This window comes from Balearica regulorum, chromosome 5 (genome assembly GCF_011004875.1).
Source record: "Balearica regulorum gibbericeps isolate bBalReg1 chromosome 5, bBalReg1.pri, whole genome shotgun sequence".
Taxonomy (NCBI): Eukaryota; Metazoa; Chordata; class Aves; order Gruiformes; family Gruidae; genus Balearica; species Balearica regulorum.
Genome location: NC_046188.1, coordinates 20,192,191 through 20,212,075, shown reverse-complemented (window position 1 = coordinate 20,212,075; position 19,885 = coordinate 20,192,191). Strand labels below are relative to the sequence as shown.

The 19,885-nt window shown below is 39.9% G+C and overlaps 1 protein-coding gene across 3 annotated transcripts in view; it reads right to left on the bottom strand.

The window, feature by feature from the left end:
• KCNK10 (potassium two pore domain channel subfamily K member 10) overlaps positions 1-19,885 on the bottom strand; it is a 78,285-nt gene that overhangs the window by 36,426 nt on the left and 21,974 nt on the right. For all 3 annotated transcript variants that reach the window (XM_075753745.1, XM_075753744.1, XM_075753743.1), the window contains 3 exons: positions 13,933-14,261; positions 4,300-4,417; positions 996-1,156 (listed from right to left, as the gene is read on the bottom strand). In XM_075753745.1, the coding sequence (XP_075609860.1) occupies positions 996-1,156; positions 4,300-4,417; positions 13,933-14,261 (608 nt within the window). The remainder of the gene's footprint in view (positions 1-995; positions 1,157-4,299; positions 4,418-13,932; positions 14,262-19,885) is intronic.

Here is a 19,885-nt window from a genome sequence, read left to right as displayed (position 1 = left end):
CAGCCCATGTGAATACCATGAAGTTCAACAAGGCCAAGTGCAAGGTCCTGCATATGGGTCAGGGCAATCTCAAGCACAACTACAGGCTGGGTGGAGAATGGATTGAGAGCAGCCCTGAGGAGAAGGACTTGGGAGTGTTGATTGATGAGAAGCTCAACATGAGCCGGCAGTGTGCGCTTGCAGCCCAGGAAGCCAACCGTGTCCTGGGCTGCATCAAAAGACCAGCAGGTCGAGGGAGGTGATCCTGCCCCTCTACTCTGCTCTGGTGAGACCCCACCTGGAGTACTGCCTCCAGCTCTGGGGGCCCCAGTACAGGAGAGACATTGAGCTGTTGGAGCGAGTCCAGAGGAGGGCCACGAAGATGATCAGAGGGCTGGAGCACCTCTCCTGTGAAGACAGGCTGAGAGAGGTGGGGTTGTTCAGCCTGGAGAACAGAAGGCTCCAGGGAGACCTTAGAGCAACCTTCCAGTACCTGAAGGGGGCCTACAGAAAAGCTAGAGAGGGACTGTTTACAAGGGCATGTAGGGACAGGACAAGGGGTAATGGCCTTAAGCTGAAGGAAGATAGATTTAAATTAGATGTCAGGAAGAAATTCTTCACTATGAGGGTGGTAAGGCACTGGAACAGGTTGCCCAGAGAAGCTGTGGATGCCCCCTCCCTGGAAGTCTTCAAGGCCAGGTTGGATGAGGCTTTGGGCAACGTGGTCTAGTGGAGGGCGTCCCTGCCCATGGCAGGGGGGTTGGAACTAGACGATCTTTGAGGTCCCTTCCAACCCAAACCATTCTATGATTCTATGATCTATAACCCCTGCATCACTATCTAGAGAAGTCCATTTCTCTCCACTGACTACAGAGGCCACTAAAGACATTAAACATCATCTCAAATAGACATGTAAATATTTCATGATGCCTAACATGTAAAAAGGACTGCAGATAATAGCAACAGAATTAAAAGAAAGTTATACAATATAAGCAAAAAACTGACAGTGAACTTACTCTGAAAACCTTTTCCACCCTTGCAATACCCTTCCCAAAGATGGTTCCAAGTTGGTCTCCAATCCCAGCCAGCAAGAAGCCAAACAGTGGAATCCCAAAGATGGCATACAAGATGCAGAAAACTTTGCCTCCAACAGTGCTTGGGGCAATGTTCCCATACCCTGAGGAGAAAAACAATTGTCAGACTGTCAGAACTTATACATGGCTTTTTAGAAAAACTAATGGTTTTAGGAAAATTGCTGTTTCTGCACGTATACCTTTACTCCACATGTAATTCCTCTTTACAGACTTTCCACGGTATGATGTCATTTCCCAAATGAGCTACCCCCCTGTAGCCTCATTTACTCATATTTTCTATAGACTCAGGTCCTACCTAAAGTTGTTGTTTAATTAATTAATCTAGCTTGACTTATCATGGTACAAAAATCCCCCTGTGCTGGCCTGGTGCCTGCGTGCTGCATGCTCTTGATGGGAGTGTGATCCACCTGACAAGAATCATTTTCAGTGGTTAGCTCATCATTTTGTCAGCTCCTCATCACACTGACTAGTTACACTGTGGCCTCCAAACTGTACCCACACTGCATGAATCTGCCCTTGAACTCTTTCTTCAGTTCCCCTTTCAATTTGAAAATAAAGAGCCTAACATTTGCATTCCAAAAGTTTTTTAATAGCTTTTATATAGTTTTTAAGCCTTCCCTCTGAAGATCCTACTCCATTTATATTTAAAAATCATTACTGATGCTGTAATAAAGGTGCATACATGACTTCCTTCCATCCTCTGTTAAGGTAACCTGGGACTGTTGAAAAGATGACAGATTCTGACTAAGACATAATTATCCAGCTGCATATCCTGAAAACTCTCATTGTAGTCCAAGCATGTTTGGCCATGTTTGGTTTTGATTCCCAGCCTTGTAACTGCAGATAAAATATTGGGAATATCTGATAGTGGCAGAAAGGCAGCTCTCCCCCTGTCCTATGCAGTAAATTACATGCAGTCACCACAGTTTGTTCAGGCACTTCTTCCCTTCCCTGCACCACTCGTGAATTTAACCTTAGGAATCTACACAGAGCATTATGACTCCAGTAGCCATGGTATTTCTGTTAAAATGTTAATGATAAAGAGAAGAAACAAGAATTGTGGCAGTAATATTTGCACCTTTTTATTTAAGATCACGTATATTAATTGAAATGTTATAGAGATTTGTATTCTGACTATACATAATTATCTGAATATTGAAAATAATCACACAATCACAAATCACTGATGAAATAAAGTGGAAACACAGAGCATTGAGAGAGATGGAGATCTAAGAGAGTGTCTGCTTCATCTACAGCAATTCCTCCTGGTCCTTGGGAATTAAGGCTGGAGTCCCAGGTCCTAATCCTGTTAGGATTGTGATGCTGGCACTGGGTATATCTCTCTGTCATGGGATGGTGAAAGGACTATGCTGACACACAACACTGCCTCTCCGCAACCCAAAGTCCTTTTCATGGCTGCATCCGTGATCCCAGGCTTCTCCTAAAAGTCCAAGAAAATTCAGACTCCACAGGCCAGTGGACTGAGGTTGACCAGGTAGTCTGCGGAGTGTCTGCCTAAGAGGAGCCCTAACAGGGCCCTGGTGGATAAAATAAAATCATTTTCATGCCCAGACATAATACGTAGACTTTATGCAGCCTATAAAAATCTCATTCATGGAGAATTTAAAGCAAATATGGGCAAAAATCCAAGTTCTTTTCAATAAGTTATTTAAATAGCAGATGCCAATGAATATGCCTACATAAACTATGCCTACATAGTGGCATTTATTTTAATGAGTAATTTAAAAGCTTGTCACTTGGGTCTATTGAGTAAACAAATATTAAGGGAGGGTTTTCTTACATTTGATTCAGAAATGTTTTCTTTCTTGCCACCCACTGGTTTTATGCTACCGTCAAAAATACATGGTAACGTAGCTTAGTATATAGAGGAACACAGGGAGGAGTGTGCTCTCTACAATCACTCTTTCGCCCTCACTCTGACAACAAAGAAAAGGCAGAGCCAAAGGCACAGACTCCACTGTCTGAGATGATCACCAAAGCAAGTCTTGTAAGTGCCACAGGATTTTTTTTTTGTTGTGTTACGTGCATAAAGAGCTTGCAGAATTCAGTCAGATTCTCACACTTTAATGAAGGGTTACATGATTGTCAGATTCTTTGTCTATACAGTCACCAGTGTGTGCATCACAATTGTAATACGGAGAAGCACTTTATCCAATATTTAAATCGGAAGAATACTCAAAGACAATGCAAATATTAAGCAACAATTTGCCAGTGATTTCCAAATGATCAGATCTCTTGACCTCTAACCATGACAGCACTGAAATCAAGCTTAGAATTATAAAACCCCTGTATAATTATCAGCAGATTAACTTTATCATCAATGTTATCAGTTTATCATTTTTTTTCCTTCAGATCATCTTCTGAAATTCCAGCTGCTTGAACAACCTTCAAGAGAGGAACTGGCTCACAGAGGAGAGGATAAAAACCTTAGCATATCTAAGGCCAGCATTCAGAGATCAAGAGACTAAATACATTGGACACAATGTATAGGGGGGACAGATAATAAGGGCCTGAATAATGAACTTACTAAAATTAGTGATTTAAGAAAAGTAAATGGAGCAGTTCAGTATACCCTTCATCTAAAACAGAGAAATGTGTCAATATTTCAAGGCCACAAATTCTATAATGGAAAAAAAAAATTTTTACACAATGTACAATTCATGGAATTCCTTCCAATTATTAATATGAAAGCAAGTAAGGATTTTAAAAAGGATGTGATACTTCTGTGAATACATTTCCAGTTACAAGGAATGAGAAGAATTACTTATATCAAATTTCAGAGCATAAGCCAAAATTAATTGATATACTTAGGAAGAAAGTTACATTTATCGGTAAATTCATCTATAATATTAAAATCCAAATTCCCAACAACTATAGAATAGTTATTTCATTGGGTACTGGTTCTTGATCTTTTTAGTGAAAATTAAGACCAATTGCAGCTACATCAAGAACACGGTTATAAAACCTTAGCTACATCAGTGCTACTTGTTTTCAGTTCGGCATTGCTATCCTACCCTAATTGTGTCAACAGCTTCTGATATTTGCCCAGAGGCTCAATGCCCTTGACACATACCAGAGGCATGCCTTCTGAGAAGTGAAATACAGTTCAGCCACTTTATTTCTTTGTGATCTACTTCCTCTAATTTATTTCATTATCCAGGTCTCAGTGTGACTATGTATTTTAAAAGATAAATGGTAAACATACCTATTGTTGTGATGACTGTTCCAGCAAAGAAAAAGGCACTTCCAAGGTCCCAATGACTACTGTTGTTAGAGGAATTTCCTATGGGACTGACTCCTGCATTATCAGCATCAATAGCATGCTGCAAAGAAAGAGACAACAAATCAGCCTTATGCATGCCTTATTATATCCTATGCAAGTCGGTATAGGGTCCAAAGGGAAATTTCTAGGACCATGGGAACAGCTTAAATTTAAACTTTTTAATACCTGTTCAGAGTATAGTGTGCACAAGAGCTGAATATATGACTGAACTAAATAGCTATTGAGGTGGAAGAAAGAGAGAAATGACAGAAGATACAAAGCAATTGAGAAGCAGAGGACCGACACCACAAAGAGATCCATAAATATCGTTCTTGTAGCGATAACTGCCAAAGGAAAAATTCCCCAATGGGAACAGCTGATGTTAGAAGCAGCAAGAAGGGTGGTAAATACAAATAATTGTCGTGAAGTCAGCCAAGGATTTTAATTCCCAGACAATTAATAATTGATTAAGTTATTTATATTTTATGCTAACTAAAGAAAAAATAGGAGATATATATATATCCCATTTGAAATTAACAAATAGGATAGCTATGGAAACATCATGAAACAACTTTGTGATCAGCTAGGACTTCCCAGTTGTCCACAAATATGGCATGGTACAGAGACTCCCAGCTAGTGCTTGAATGAACTAAATCCAGAACAGAAGCTGAGGTAGCTCTACTGCTTCCAGGTCACTGTCCTATGCCTCACACAGTACTGAATCAAACCAGGCAGACTTATCAGCCTGCTGAACGTTCGCTTGGGAATTTCTAAAAATGCACCATATGTCATGGGGACATATACATTTGCCTTTCATTGCAGTTAACAGTCCAGAAGAAGATAGAGCTAAATACATCAGCCTCCAAAGTACAGAAAGAAGTCTCTCATCAGCATCTGGCACATTCAGCTGAATTGCTCTAAGTTCACTTTTGAGATGCCCTTTGGTACATATTCTCTAGTTGCTTGTAGATCTCATGCAATCTATTGCCCATCATAGAGAAATTCAGATCTCACTCTGGAACAGCAGCTAAAATGACTGCCTTTCAAAGTAAGCCTCCCCTTCCCAAATGTTCCCAACTGAGATTAATTTCCATAAAACCAATGAAAAAGAACCAAGCTTCTCTCTTTCTCCCTCTTACCATTTCCAACTCTTTGCCTTTCTCCCATTCTGTTCCAATCTCACTTCATGCTGCTGTTACCATGCTACTCACGCTACTGCCAGGTCTTCCCCTTCTCTCTCTCTGATATTTGCTCCTCCTCCCAAATATTGTCACCAGCCTTTAGCCCTGATTATTTCAGTGAACTTATTGCCAGGCTCAACAGGACAGGCAAAGTGCTGCCTCTTACATCGTCTCTTTCTTTGACTTTGTTCAACATAGAATTCCCACCTACCGATACAAATTTGTTTTGACTTTTCTTATTCCATTTCTTTAACCACCACTCTTTTCCCTCTGACTTATGATCTATGAATTGTCACTGTGATTTTATTATTTCACCTTTTTGTATACAGTCCATGTGCAAAGCAAGGTTAACCATTCTATTTTACCATTGCCCCACTTCTCAGCTGTTCATGTCTATGATTTCTCTCCTGATCTTCTCTATAACCTCATATTTTCTTCTGCTTTTAGGATTGACTTTTAAATACATGCATTTAACACCTGTTCTATCCCTAGCTTTCATGATACACTTTTCTGCCCATTCACCTCTTCCCTCTGATGGCTCATTTATCACATTTTTTTCTTTTCTTCTCCTTCCATTTTGCACTTTTCCTCACAAATTTTTTGCCTGTATTTCAAGATCACTTCATCATCACAAATGTTCCTCTACCACATTTTTTTTCCTTGGGCGAGTTTCAGCTAATCTCCTCCCCAGTTTTTAGTTATTCACCACATTGCCCTACAAAAAGGGAAATGGGTGGGAGAAGAGGCACAAGGGCAAGAACAGAGGCCAGGTATATCTAAAGAGATCAGTACGGGACAGCCTTTTTTAACAGTAGAGCTGCTACATGCCAGGCTAAGCTGCTTGTGAAATTACAGCATGACCAAGCTCCAGACTGGACTGGTTGCATTTCATGTGGGCAGAAATCCAGGGTTCCTCAGCACCTGTCCATACCTCAAGAAACAGGGATATAGAGAAAGGAAGTGTTTAGGACCAAACCCTTTGAAAGGGCTTCTGTACCAGTTGCTGGCATATTGCAGGTGGTGTGAAAGCACAGATCATTTGTTTGTTTACCCAGAAGAACGTAAATCAGCATAACAGACAGGTTGCCTGTTTAAATAGGCCATGACACACTGTCAGCTACCCTGGCATGTTACTTCTGCCAAGGAATGCTGCTTGCCTTCCCCTTGAGTGTGTGAATGTCAGCAAGCTAATTACAACACTTTAATCACATTTGAGTTTACACAGTTTAGCAAGTCTATTAAGGCTAAGCACTAACCCCTGAAGTGAAGGAGCATCCCATTGCCTTAGGCAGCTGTGAGCTTCTCAGGCTCTCTTCTTATCCAGAGCAAATTCATTTTTTCTTTAAAGCTTGACTGACATCATTCATTTATAAATATCCAACTATCCCAGTGCTATCTCTTAATACATATTATTTTGCATATAGCGATGGACAACAGAAAGGGAGCAGTAAGAGCAGAGCAGCCCTGCAGTTAGCAGGACTTATACATGCAATTTCAGGTCATGCAATGAGTAAAGGATGCCTTACTATGACCACCACAAGTCCACCTACACAGAAGTATCCTGCTAGATGAAGACTGACAGAAAATTCAAACAAGGACACTATCACTGGCAAGACTCTCCCAGTTCACACAGACTATGAAATTTTACAACAGTTTCCCATCTGTGAAACTTCAGATAGGCTTTGCAGCACGACCCAAAGAGCTGCATCCTCAGGTTATCTCGGAGTAGGGAAAGAACCAGACCTTCCACATTTATGATATTTTAAACTAGTAGTTTCAGGTATTTTTATAGTTGAAATATCATCAGAAATAACAGATCATCAAAGTACCCATAGGTGTTTCACACTTAATCCTTTCCTGATCCCTTCTTCCTTCTCAAGAGGAGTTACATGCACAGTGCATAATAATTTTTCAATATTTTTAAGAATTCAGAAAACATTCTTCTTTAATGAATAATTATTAATCTATGGTAATTTATCTTTTGAAATGCCACCCATTCAGGGAAGACAATAACTTAGAATACCTCAAAGGGCTGAAATTATCTTTCTTGCGGTTCAAGTAATGGATGTGTTCTAAAGCCAATAGGCAGATAGGAGTAAAGGAAATGACAGAACTACCAAAGTAAATCCAAGTACTCAATATTATTTTTTTAAAAACATATATTTCTGATCACAATTTTCAGTTTGGTTCCCTATCATTGTATAGATGTGTATTTTTCTATTGGCCCCTTTGGTATCAGCACACTACAGTCCCTCTGTAACCAAAAAGACATGAATGCCTGGTGAATCTGCATATGGGACTGAAGGCAAACTCCACAGCAAAAGCCCAGCATATGTGGTGATACTGGGACAACTGAATCCTGTATTCCCAAAGAGAGTGCAATCCAGACTCTATCTCAGTCTGGAACAGGCTTTATCAGTTCCACCTGTTGATATTCAGGCAGCAATATTTAAAAGCTGAGACATGGGCCAACCCTGGCCTGTCCAGTTGTTAATATATAGGACTCAAAGTCCGAAGAGAAGTATAGTGAACACTAACTTGTCTCACCAGGTGTCAAGAGTTCCCCTCCACAACATAAGATTGAGATCATATCTCTTCTCTAGGAATAAAATCAATTATATTCTCCTTATACCAAATAGAAACTACTGGGGTTTCACCGCCTCAGTCCCTGCCCCAGTGATGCCATACAAGTGGTGAGCTCGAGCTCCAGCTCCCCACAGCCCTGCCCTGCCCAGCCACAGGCTCCACCAAGCTGGGGCCTGACCCGTGGGCTGATTGATATCCTGGCCCAGCCTCAGCCCGTCCCCAGGGAGGTGCCTGATATTCTGGGCTGGGAGATGCCCCTGGCTGCCCCTGGCCAGCCATGCTCCCTGGCTGGCAGTGGTGAGGTCCACAGCTGCCAACTCCCTGTCCCCCGGGGTGCAGGTGGCCCTCACTGCCTGGATACTCACACATCTGATCCTCCTTGGTGTGTGAATGAGTACATGCCAGCCTTCATTAATGTATTGCGTACCTTGAACACTAATTAAGACAATTATATCAAGAAAATTCTAGAGTTATGCCCACAGGCAACAAGATAGCTGGGAGCTAGTGCAGCTGATGAGACAGGAACCAAACAGACTGTTTCTGGTTTCTCTGGGAAGAAAGGCTTTTATCCGGTTCACTTGTTCATGTTTCTTTAATTTCTCCAGTAAGATCCCAAGCATGAAGAAGACAAATCTTTTCCAAGGACAAGCATAATACCGTTCTTGAGTGCTGAGCTACTCAAAGGCTGTACCCTGTGTGTAACCAAGGATAGGAATTTGATAAGAAAAGAAAATTCTTGTCATCTTTTTTCTAGTTCCATTCCACAGATCATGCTAATCCAATAATGATTATCTCCCTCTACAATTCTTTTCCAAGCAGATTCCTATCAAGCATACAAAAAGTTGTTTCAATTGCCTTTCATGCTCTGATGTTTCTCTATTAGGATTATTAGGATGCTTCTCATTAGCAAGCAGCTTTTAAAGACTAATTCCTTAATAACTTTTCTCTATACTCCCTACCTCTCTACTTATTCTTACTACCCCTCATACAGTGATTAAGGGATCCTCATTATAAATTCCCATTTATTCACTTTTCCACAACAGCATTTTCAAAGGACCAAGGCCAGAAATTTTTGTTCAGGTATAATCAAAAGTAATAAGTAGGAACGCCCATCCCTTAAATATTTCTGCTTGTCCCATAAAGGCCTTAAGGTGACAATCAGCCAGACAGTGATCTACCTACACTTATAGCGATTTGATTGTCATGCATACACTGTGTCTGAAGGTAGATCTACAGCATGCAACAAGGGACACGCACAGAGATCTAAGTCCAAAGGGCATAGGTCCCTGCAAACTTCTTAGTTAAGTTCTGGAAGCAACATAGCTACAGGACAGCTGCAGACTTCTGCAGCATCCTAGGCTCAGTCTGTCTCCCTGGAGTATCTCTGGACTGAAGTCACAAACTAGGGTGCCTGCATCAACTTAGAGAGGACCCAAGAGATCTGAATTCTTTTTTCATATCCTTTTAGGGGGAATAAGGTCAAATAAAGATCAGGGGCAGAAGGGAAGTTGGGACATATAGAAGACAACCTCCAGAGGCACAGGCAGGTTCAATAATCAGATATGTGCCTTTGTTTTTCTTCACAGTCTTTTCCTGTCTTCAGCAACAGGCAAGTCTTCCCCATAGTTAACTCAAAAACTTTTTTTTTTTCTTCTCCACCTAGAGCTTTCTTCTAGCACATGAAAGCCATCCAGGTTCTCCTCATTTTACAAGGAAACTTCCTGAAAAGACAAGCTGACTTATGGCACTAGCGAACCTGTCAAGTAGCTGAAAACTGAAACATACAGGATGTTCCCTTTCTTGCTTACCTTCAGGGCAAAAGTAGTTCAGAACACTAATGAAAAGTGCCTATGCAAAATATGAACTCTTACTATCATAATTAGCCAGGAAAGCCTGACTAGCTTATTTCCAGATTACAGTCTAACTCTAATGAGTTGCTGTAGTCATTAGTGGACATTGATAATATGACTTAGTTCCCTGGAGGGTGATTTTTTTTTTAATATTATAATCACTCACACTCCTAAATTAAACCCTAAAGGAAAAGGAAAAAGAAAGCAGCCCGCCAATAACCTAAGTAACTTCTTACAGTAGCAAGCCACTCTATCTTACGTCATTGCACAGGGCTTATTATGAAAGCAGGGCTCATTAGAAAAGTTTTTACTCATACACAGTGCACAGGCTACACAGAAACAGAATATGAATCCCCTTATCAGGTCCATAAGAATTACTTTGCCAAAACACATTGATGGTCTTCCTGCCTGCCTCTCCTAATGATAGATAACGTCTGATCTTCCTGAGAGGCATAACCTTCCCATTATACACTCTAAGTGTGCATTACTACAAAGGCAAGATGACTTCTTTTTGACCCCAGCTACTAATAAACTTATGCTATGACATATATGAACAAAAAAAAGGTTTTGTAATGTTAGCAGGCATAACTACCAATGTTATTTTTCTTTTCAAGCGTATGCCCAGTCACTTGAGTCCTACTGCCTTCTGCTATTTGTTCAAATGGGTACAATACAGCTAAATGTACTTGAAGCACCAGAAGTCTCATTGCCTTTTAGCATATTCTAGATTTCACTTCTCTCTAACTTTGAAAACTCAAAAGTGTCAAGATAGAACACATGATCTTATCATTTTCTTATTCTGGTATTCACCATTCACCAAGCTGTAGATCACATAAGGCATTAAATAATGAACATGCTTCACTGCAACAAATGTCTTCAGAAGCAGAAATGGGCTTTAAAAATGTACGGTTAAGAACTTCCACTTCAGGTGACTTTGGACAATATAGACTGCATTGTGAAATACTTGCTATTGCTAAGCAAAAAATATCTGACATTGCGTTAGTATTAGACAGACCTGAACCAAAACCCAACAGATGATAAATACAAATTTAAAATACTTTGAATATTCCTAGGGATTTGCACTGCTTTCATCACTATATTACTTCTGAAGTCTACGAATGAACTTCACAGTCTGGATTCAGCAATTCACATTTATGCTACCAGTGCTAATATTTGCAATGGGTTATTGGAGATCAAGTTGGAAAGGATGTCTCATCCACACTAAATTTTAACAGTTTCTTCATACAGTGCTGTGCATCTTCCTTATAGGTTTTCCAAAGGAGAATCCTTTGAAAGACTGAAATTTAGGCAAAGGGATAAATTTTTCAATCATTAGTCCTGTAAAGACCATGACACTCCTTTCCTATTCTCCTTAAAATATTGTGCCAGAGCCACTCCCACACTAAAAGGAAACGAGCCAGTTCTAAGGTCTCTCTTTTTGTATTTTTTCCATACTCTCCAAAGCACAGAGCTGAATCAATGCAGTCATTATGGAGAGTATGATCTGTGTTCACCTAAAGGCTTTCAGGTAGTCAAATAACATTAATTATAAATAGCTCCCTTAGCAGTAGCCAGGTGCTGGCTGCACAGAGCACAGCAGCCAAGACTCATGGAGGTTGCCACATCAGTCTGAAATCACAGCTGTAAAGGCAGGTGCAGCATTTGGTGCAATGCAGAAATGCATTGTGCCAGCCAGGGAGATGTCACTTTTGAGATCATCAACATGAAGGCATGAAAACACTACGTTAACCCTCTGACATTATCTTCAAGCAGTAGGTCACTGTTCTTCTGTGCAAGTCAGTTACAATCAGAGTTTTCTATATCAGCATACCCAACTATCTCCCTGGAGCCAGTTTCACCCCCAGACATACAGAAGAATCCAAAGGAACTTGTTCTTTATTGACAAATCTATTTCAATATCTGACATCACGTGGCCTTAAGATATTCACATGCAAAGCTGCTAAACCCATTTAATTTACCTTTGCAAAATGATTTCCAGTTACCCAGTGTAATGCCTGAGGACATACTGAAATCTCAGGAGATGATAAGATTTGTTCAGAGTATCTGCCTTCTAATGACACAGTATGCCTGGTTTTTACTTTAGTGTCACCACTTTTGAGGAGAAAGAAGGAAAAATATTGTGTAAAATAAAGAATTAAAACTGGTATACAGCTTAGGCTAGAAAATAGGGGCTATTTAGAAATCTTTGTACTGCAGTCGGTATGTAGGAGTCTACCAACCTGTTGAGGTACTTTGCTTGTGTACCTATTATGTTTTCTGCTTTCTGCTAAAAAAGAAAGCATTTTGCATATCTTTTAATAGTGACATTCCCATCAAGGGAATACAAGCTTCTTGCTTTTAGTGTTTTTTAAAAATCCTTTAATCAGCCACCACACATTATACCTAAGGAGCTGAGGGAAATACAGATCTCTGCAACACTGCCAAGAGAATAACATCTAAACCAATATCCCTGAACAGAATTCACCCTGCCAACCAAACGTTCACCTGTCTTTTGCTGACAGATGAAGGATGTGATCCAAGCCAGCCCTGATCCAAAAGCTGTACAGTCACATCAGCACAATACTGCTTCCTGCTGAAGCAGGTTTGGCTTCTTAGCTACAGTACCAGGCTGTCCAAAGGCACAGGTACACAGCTTCTGACTCAGAACTGGCCTGGCTTCGGTGAACACAGAGCACAAGCAGGGAGAGCCCACATCTGTCTGCAAAGAAACAGAAATAGTTTTGCTTAGGAGACACAGAAGAGCATTCCTGTCTACACATGTGAGCAAGGGAGAGGAATCAATTAAGCATGGGATGATGTCTGTGGAAGACCAAGTACGAGGAAATTGAGCAAGTTTAGGCTGAAATGTAGGAGAATGCTTTTTCCATCACAGCAATTAGATAGTTGAACAGCTGCTTAAAAGAAATACTAAGCTTATAAATTTTATTCACTTGTATAAAGGGTTTTATAACATAGTTGGGTGGATGGACACAAGAATCCAGAGGATAGCTCTGTGTTCGTTCAAACAGGCTGAAATCACAATGGAGCCCTGGTGTGACACGCCAGAGGAAAACACATTGTGCTCTTGGAAGGCTCCGACACAAATTCAGGTCTGAAATATGAGGTTGAATTTCAACTTTGGAATATATTCCTTAGGTATCTCACATTTCTTATCTAATCTCTTTTTTCTCCAGGCTGATAGGATTCTACATGAGATCCTAGAAGATACTCTACTGAAGTCTTGTAAGATCTATAATACTTCCCTTGTCTAGAGTTTTAATGAACAAAAGCTAACTCTATCCTTGATAGACCTTTCTTGCATGTTATTCCATTTGCCACTTATCCCTACATACTTGATATTTATTTCCTTCAAAAATGATTCTAAACCTTTGCATACTAGACCAGAGTAAAAATTCTGTAGTTCCTAAATGCCAGTTATTTTCTGGTTTTAATTGTATACTTCATCATCAGTCGTTTACCTAAATATAGAAATAGTAAACCTATAAATTAATATACCAGCAATTTCAGAATTGCTGGCTGAATATTTATTTCCAAATTCCCACCTATCATTTTCTGTTTGCCTACTCCTTGTTGCTGTGTTTAATTTTGGAGGAAGAATTAAGAACTTAGTATCATTTGAAAATTTACAGAGATGATGGGTAAATGTCTTGCAAATCTGTCAACTCTCACAAAAATTTCTTCCAGATACTGAGTTCTGATTTTCTTTGCAAACATTTTTCATTATTCTAGTGAATACATTCAACCTCTGTTTTCAACATTTTGGAGACATAGTTTCTGTTTCCTGGACTTTAAAATGACTGGGAAAGAGCCTGCTCTTCACACTGCCAAGTGCAAGGGCTCTGTGAACAATTTTGTTCCTCACCAACTCAGCTGATCAAGGAACGACCAAACTGTTTATCCCAACTTCCAAGAAGTACTGTCTTCTTCGTATGGCCTACCTGAATCAGCGTCTCCAGCTCTAGCTGGGTTACACAAACGTGCTCCCGAAGAAAGTCAGCCTTCTCTAGCGCGATTGTGTTCTTCTGCCTGCTTTCGAAGGGCTGCTCCAGGGCACGGAAGACGAGTCCTCCCGTCACCAGGTAAACCACCACCACGACAAAGATGGCCACAACTGTTTTCCACTTCATGACCGTTTGCAGACCTTGAGAAGGGGCTTCCATGGTAGCAACAACAGTGGCTCGGGAGGAAACAGAGAGTCGTGGAGCTGGGTAATGCCCGTTAGTTTTGGGCTCAGGTTCACAAGCTGGCACCGGTGAGGGAACAGCCACTGAAATACAAAGTACAAAAAATCTTATTCAAAATCAAATTCCTAAGGGTATGACCTTGATATTCATATACAACTTTCCTAAATACCATTTTCAAGACTCCTGCATAAACCACGTTATTCACACAGATGTGATTGTTCTTGTCTGGAAGTGTGCGTTTAGTCCATCCATACACAAGCCACCTCAAGAGTTTGCTTCACTTGTTATCTCTAGAACTGGACAGGCCAGTTGCATATGCAAAAATTTCAGAAGGATACAGAAAACCATTTATGCAATAAGAACATGAAAATATTGACTAGTTAGAATATAAATTACACAAGGTGGTGTTTGGTGAGAGACCCTGGCAGTGATTTATGTCCTTAAATCATAACAGTAAGAGTATTAATAGTGCTAGGAAATTGAACTGTTAATGATCAGTGATCACTACCTGGCCTGCCTGGTATTGACAGAAACAGAAAATGCTTTGCAAACCACTATGCTCTTTGGCTCACCACCATAAGCAGACCCATATTATTTACAAGGATTCACAAAACTATCACTTCTGAAAATGTTCTTAAAGCCTGGAAGCTTCACAAATTTCAGCATGAATCGTTCTTCAGCCCAAGCATACTAGATAGCTGAGGTCAAAGCCACTCATACGCCAAGCACAACAATGGACCTCCCAGCTTGGGACTGAAACACTCTATAGCCCATGCAACCTTAGCAGTACATCAGAGCTAATAAGCCCTGACTTCCAGCCGGACTTATTAGCCCTACCACTGCGTCAAGCTACCAAGGCATCTGAATCAAAGCTGGCTCGCCTCCAAATAATTCAGGTATCTCAGCATCACGCTACTCCACTCTCTGTTGCCAGTGTTAGCAATGGCAGGATGAGGCCGGACTCCTCAGCTTCCACTCGTATAATGGTACCATATGCAGGCTTTAAGGATGCTCGGTTCATTTTAAACCAAATCCCTGCTGTAATCTTACCACGGTGCAGCTGTCACTGGCCTGTAATTTCTTTGAAACCAGATTGATTCATTTCATATATCAATATCAGACCTAAATCAGATTACAGTTAAAATACAGTCACTTGAGCTGCATTCTCTAAACTTATTCCCAAAGTGGCTTTGCTGTTTTGCTCAGAAATTAAAGCAGAAGGATTTACAACATCTGATCAGAGTGGCACCATAAACTTATTCTATACAATTTGAACATATGTGATTACGCCTTGAGTTTGAAGTGGGCTAGAACTCTTTCCCAATAGAAACCATTTTATGATACTGAATAATTTAAGAACTCAGCTGTTTACTACAGTCACGTTTTCGTAGAAGTGATGCATCTCTGAAACTTCCCATTGAGGACAGAGCTTCCAGCTTACTTGCTAACCAATAAACTACAGAAATCTATAGTTACTTTACACTTACTTACACTTAATATTTTTTTTCATATGTGTCTTGGAGGCTCCAGACACATTTCTAAATAGATTAGAAAGGATCCAGGATCAGAAGAAGCCTCTGTGGTTGATCCCCTTTGTGTGTATCTCAGTTTTGCAACACCTTGTGGCACAGTTGCTCAGTTTGACCATCAAAATGTCATTATGGTTCCCAACACTTATCAGCCAGGATACAGTGACATCAAACTTAAAAGGATACTTTCTCTTACCTCCACATATATTTCATGTAAGTTTTAAGAACTTGAAGTGACAATAGGGAGAAGAGTGACAGTATTAGAAAAAAGTAACTTTTTTGTAACAGAGATCAATTATTTCATTCTCTAAATCTCCTGAAAGGAAAGGATTATTGTAATAAATAAAGTGAGTTTCAGCAGGAAATATCAGAAAATTATTCAGAAAAAATGTAAAACTTGAAGCAGTTAGAACCTCCCTTCCTCTATAGGTAAGTACCTTAAATGTGAGTCACAATGTCTCCTGACTGAACTAAATAAATTTGAGTATTCCCAGAAGTGGCCGAGCTGACGTAAATCAGTGTAACATAACTTTCATGGATTCCATGGAATTCAATCAGTTTACATTAGTTAGAGCCCATAACTACTGTGTTTATTGTGAATCAACACAAAATCTGCAACCCTCAGGGCTGATTTTGCACACTTGACATTGCTCAGCAAAATAGTCTCAGGATCTGAGGCTCACGTGGTAAGAAGAGGACAGAACTCATATGACAGAAACAGCATGCTACAATTTTTTGAAATGGCTATCCACCTTACCATGACTAGCATAGTACAGTGTAGGCTGGGTGAGCCTTTCAGTGGAGAGAAATGCCTGACTTTGATATCCCACAAATGATAAGTCAGGAGGAAGGAAGTCAAGAGCTGGTAGAGTTAAAACAGCTTTTGTGAGTTTTCTTTTCCTCACTGCTAGTATGAATGTTGTTTCTTATTCAAATTGAATTTCTGGCAAAGTGTTAATAACAGCTTTACAGTAAAATCATGGCCTGTTTGATTCTGTCTTCAAAGGAAAATGTGTTGTACTGACTTAAGAACAAGATGGGAAGTTCAGAGTAGGGAACGTAAAATGTTCTTATAAATATTGTGTCACTTAAACAGCTCAATGGATTACTGTGCTTGGCTTGCTTATCTCTGAAATAAAAGATAACTCTTTAACTAAGAACAACTGTGTTAGTCTTTCATCTTCTGCTATTAGTAATAGCTACCCTAGGTGTATGTAGAAATGTTGATCCTAAAGTATTTTATATGATATAAATCAATACACAGGAAGACTCTACTAAAGCAGCTAGTTGAGCAATTGATGTATAACAGAGACAGTCATCTTACAACACTGATGCAGAAGGCACAACTGCAGTCAATACCCTGGAGACATTTCAGGGTAGATTTTAAGCAGAAGTTAGGTATTGGAAAACCAGTGTAGATACTCCATCTAGCAGCTATCTATCTCACTCTTTATGACAATAGAGCAGGGTTAGTGACTTGAGCACATGGTAAGAAGTCAGGAGTCCCAATTTCTAATTGGAACTCTGCCTCCATGAACCTGTGCTCTCAGAAAAGTGCTACCATCCACCTTTAAACCACAGTTTCACCAACTAGAAAAAGATAAAATAGTGCTTACTTTTCTAACACGAGTGTCCTGTAAGAATCCATGTCTGTACAATTTTTGAACAAACATATGAACATAAAAGCTATATAAACTTCCAGAAGTTTAACCAGTACTTTTACTAAAAAGAAAAGATGGACTACAGTGGCAATTCAACAATGTGCAGAGGTATACAAACAGTTTAAGAAAATGAAGGACTACATAAATTCTTGGATTTGTAGAGATGGTTTAGACTATAGTTTAGGACAAACGTAGAGCAAAAGAGAAGAGGATATGTTTACAATAAATGCAAAACAACCCCTTCTTTATTTATCCATGTTTTTTTAAAACAAGCTGCTGTCAGAACAGGCTTTTCCCAGAACAGAGTCTCATCCATGTATGTTTGTTAAATCATTCGAAGAAGACTTAATCTGCCTCACTGAAAGCAATGATGAATCCCCATTCACATGCATGCACTAAATTAGTAGACAGGTAACCTCAAACGAACACACCAATGTTTTGACACAGGCCTTACCCCAGTAAGAGGATGCCAGTGGGGAAACAAAGGTGAGTTCCTGTTTGTCTGCATAAGCTTCAAAATAAAGCAACTGAAGATACTGATGTTACAAGTCAAATTAAAAGTTAGGATCTGTACAGTTATTCACCTCCAAGAGTACTGCACTACCTGCACTTGATGTACTGACAAACAGTACAGCCAGACCTCCCATTGATATGTGAGGAGATTAAGTACCTGAGATTTCTGCTAATATTGATGAGGATTAAGGAACCAAAACTCTCACTCACCAACCGTCAGGAAGACTGGGGCAAAGCTTGACCCACCTTAAGCAGTTGGCAGTTGGACTAGATGACTGTTACAGGTTCCTTCCAACTGAAATATTCTATTCTAAAGCAAAAGGCTGTAATGTGAAACATTGGAGCTATTGAAATGATGCACCATAAGACATTGCTTCAGGTTAAAAATTGTCCTTTATTACTGCAGGTATGCTTTGCTTTAGAGGATTGATGTGTCTAAGAACAGGTTAGACTAATTTCTGCCAGAAATATTTAGGTATAGTTGGCACTGATTTACAGCAGCAGCATGAACTAGATAACCTGTTACGACTCTGTGAAAATAGTTCTAATTTAAAGGGAAAATCTCCAGACAGAGAGGTTCAAAGTACAGCCACCTCAGAAGGACAGCTTCAAACAAAAGCCAAAATGCTGAGAGGATGTTCAGCTGGCTTTTGACTATGAAAACATTAAGCATGGCTTTGCCACACTGACCTATATATATCCTGGCAACTATCTTACCCAATATGCCAAGAACATAGGAGATACCGAAGAAACCTGGGTTTAGAGGACAGTTTCTCAACTGGTTTAAACGAAATACAATTTTTTTTAAATTAACATACCCTCCTCTGTGGTATTGCTGTCACAATTTGTATCTGTGAAAAAACATAATTCAGATTTAATGTAGTATCTTATTTAGTACTTTGTTATCTTCCATGTTCCTGTGTTACATGAGCACACAGGAATGTATGTACATTTTAACGAGGATAATAGAGTATTCTTGACACATCTGATGCAAGTGTTGCTTTCACAGGATTCAGCACAGAATTAGACTGAGGTCATATACACATGCATTCATAAACCCAGCAGCTGGCTTTAAGCTTGATACATGAGTTGATCAAAAATCCCATTTTAGTGGGTTCATCCAAGGAAGACAATAAAATACTTTCAGATCAAGTAAAAAGGTTCTTTTATGTGCACCTGAAGGTAAGTACCAGTATGTTTCCCCAAAATCCTCATGATGAGAGTTTTTTTAAAAGAAAGGAAATTATGCTTTCTTCAAACATTTACACAGTCTAACACTCAAAATTTCCCATGGAGTCTGCCTTATCTTTGTCTTAAAACTAGAAGTTTAGTTTGAATTATAAAGTAATCTTATAATGAAGTCCTGTTCCACTGAGAAAATTCATGAGCAAATCATCCTCCCTACAGCTTTCACAAGATCCTACACTGGGTTATCATCACTTGTACATCCTTCCTGTAGCACTACTTAATAAGTCAGCATTACCTCCTGAAGTAATTTAGAAATATGATATTTTATCAAGTGTATGAAGTTGTAGAACAGAGACCTGGAGCACCAAGGCTCAGAAATGTCTGTGAGGTGCTAGCCAAGTCCACTACAGCTTCCCTGAACTGGCCACTAAAAGTAGGTGGATCTACCCTCTCTAAAATGGATCATAAAGGACTGGGGGATGAAGAGACTCCACTGGCCATAACTGGTTTAGTATCCTAGGAGGTGCCTCATTTATTTCATTTTCACTGGACAGAGATTTCAAGTTGTTTGGGTTTCACCCACCCCTCTCCTGAAATAGTCACACACTGAAGTTAACATCAAAAGGCTTCCTTATGGAACAGTGTGGAACGGCAGGAAAATGAACAGCCCACCAGTGGATAACATATGATCTTGCACTCCAAGGCTCTGGCTCATCTCCAAACAGAAGTTCCTGGGGAATATGTGTATCTAGCATTTGCTTCCATCTCACAACCTTCCCACAGACTCCCCAAAGTGATTTCATCTGCTGCCTGCTT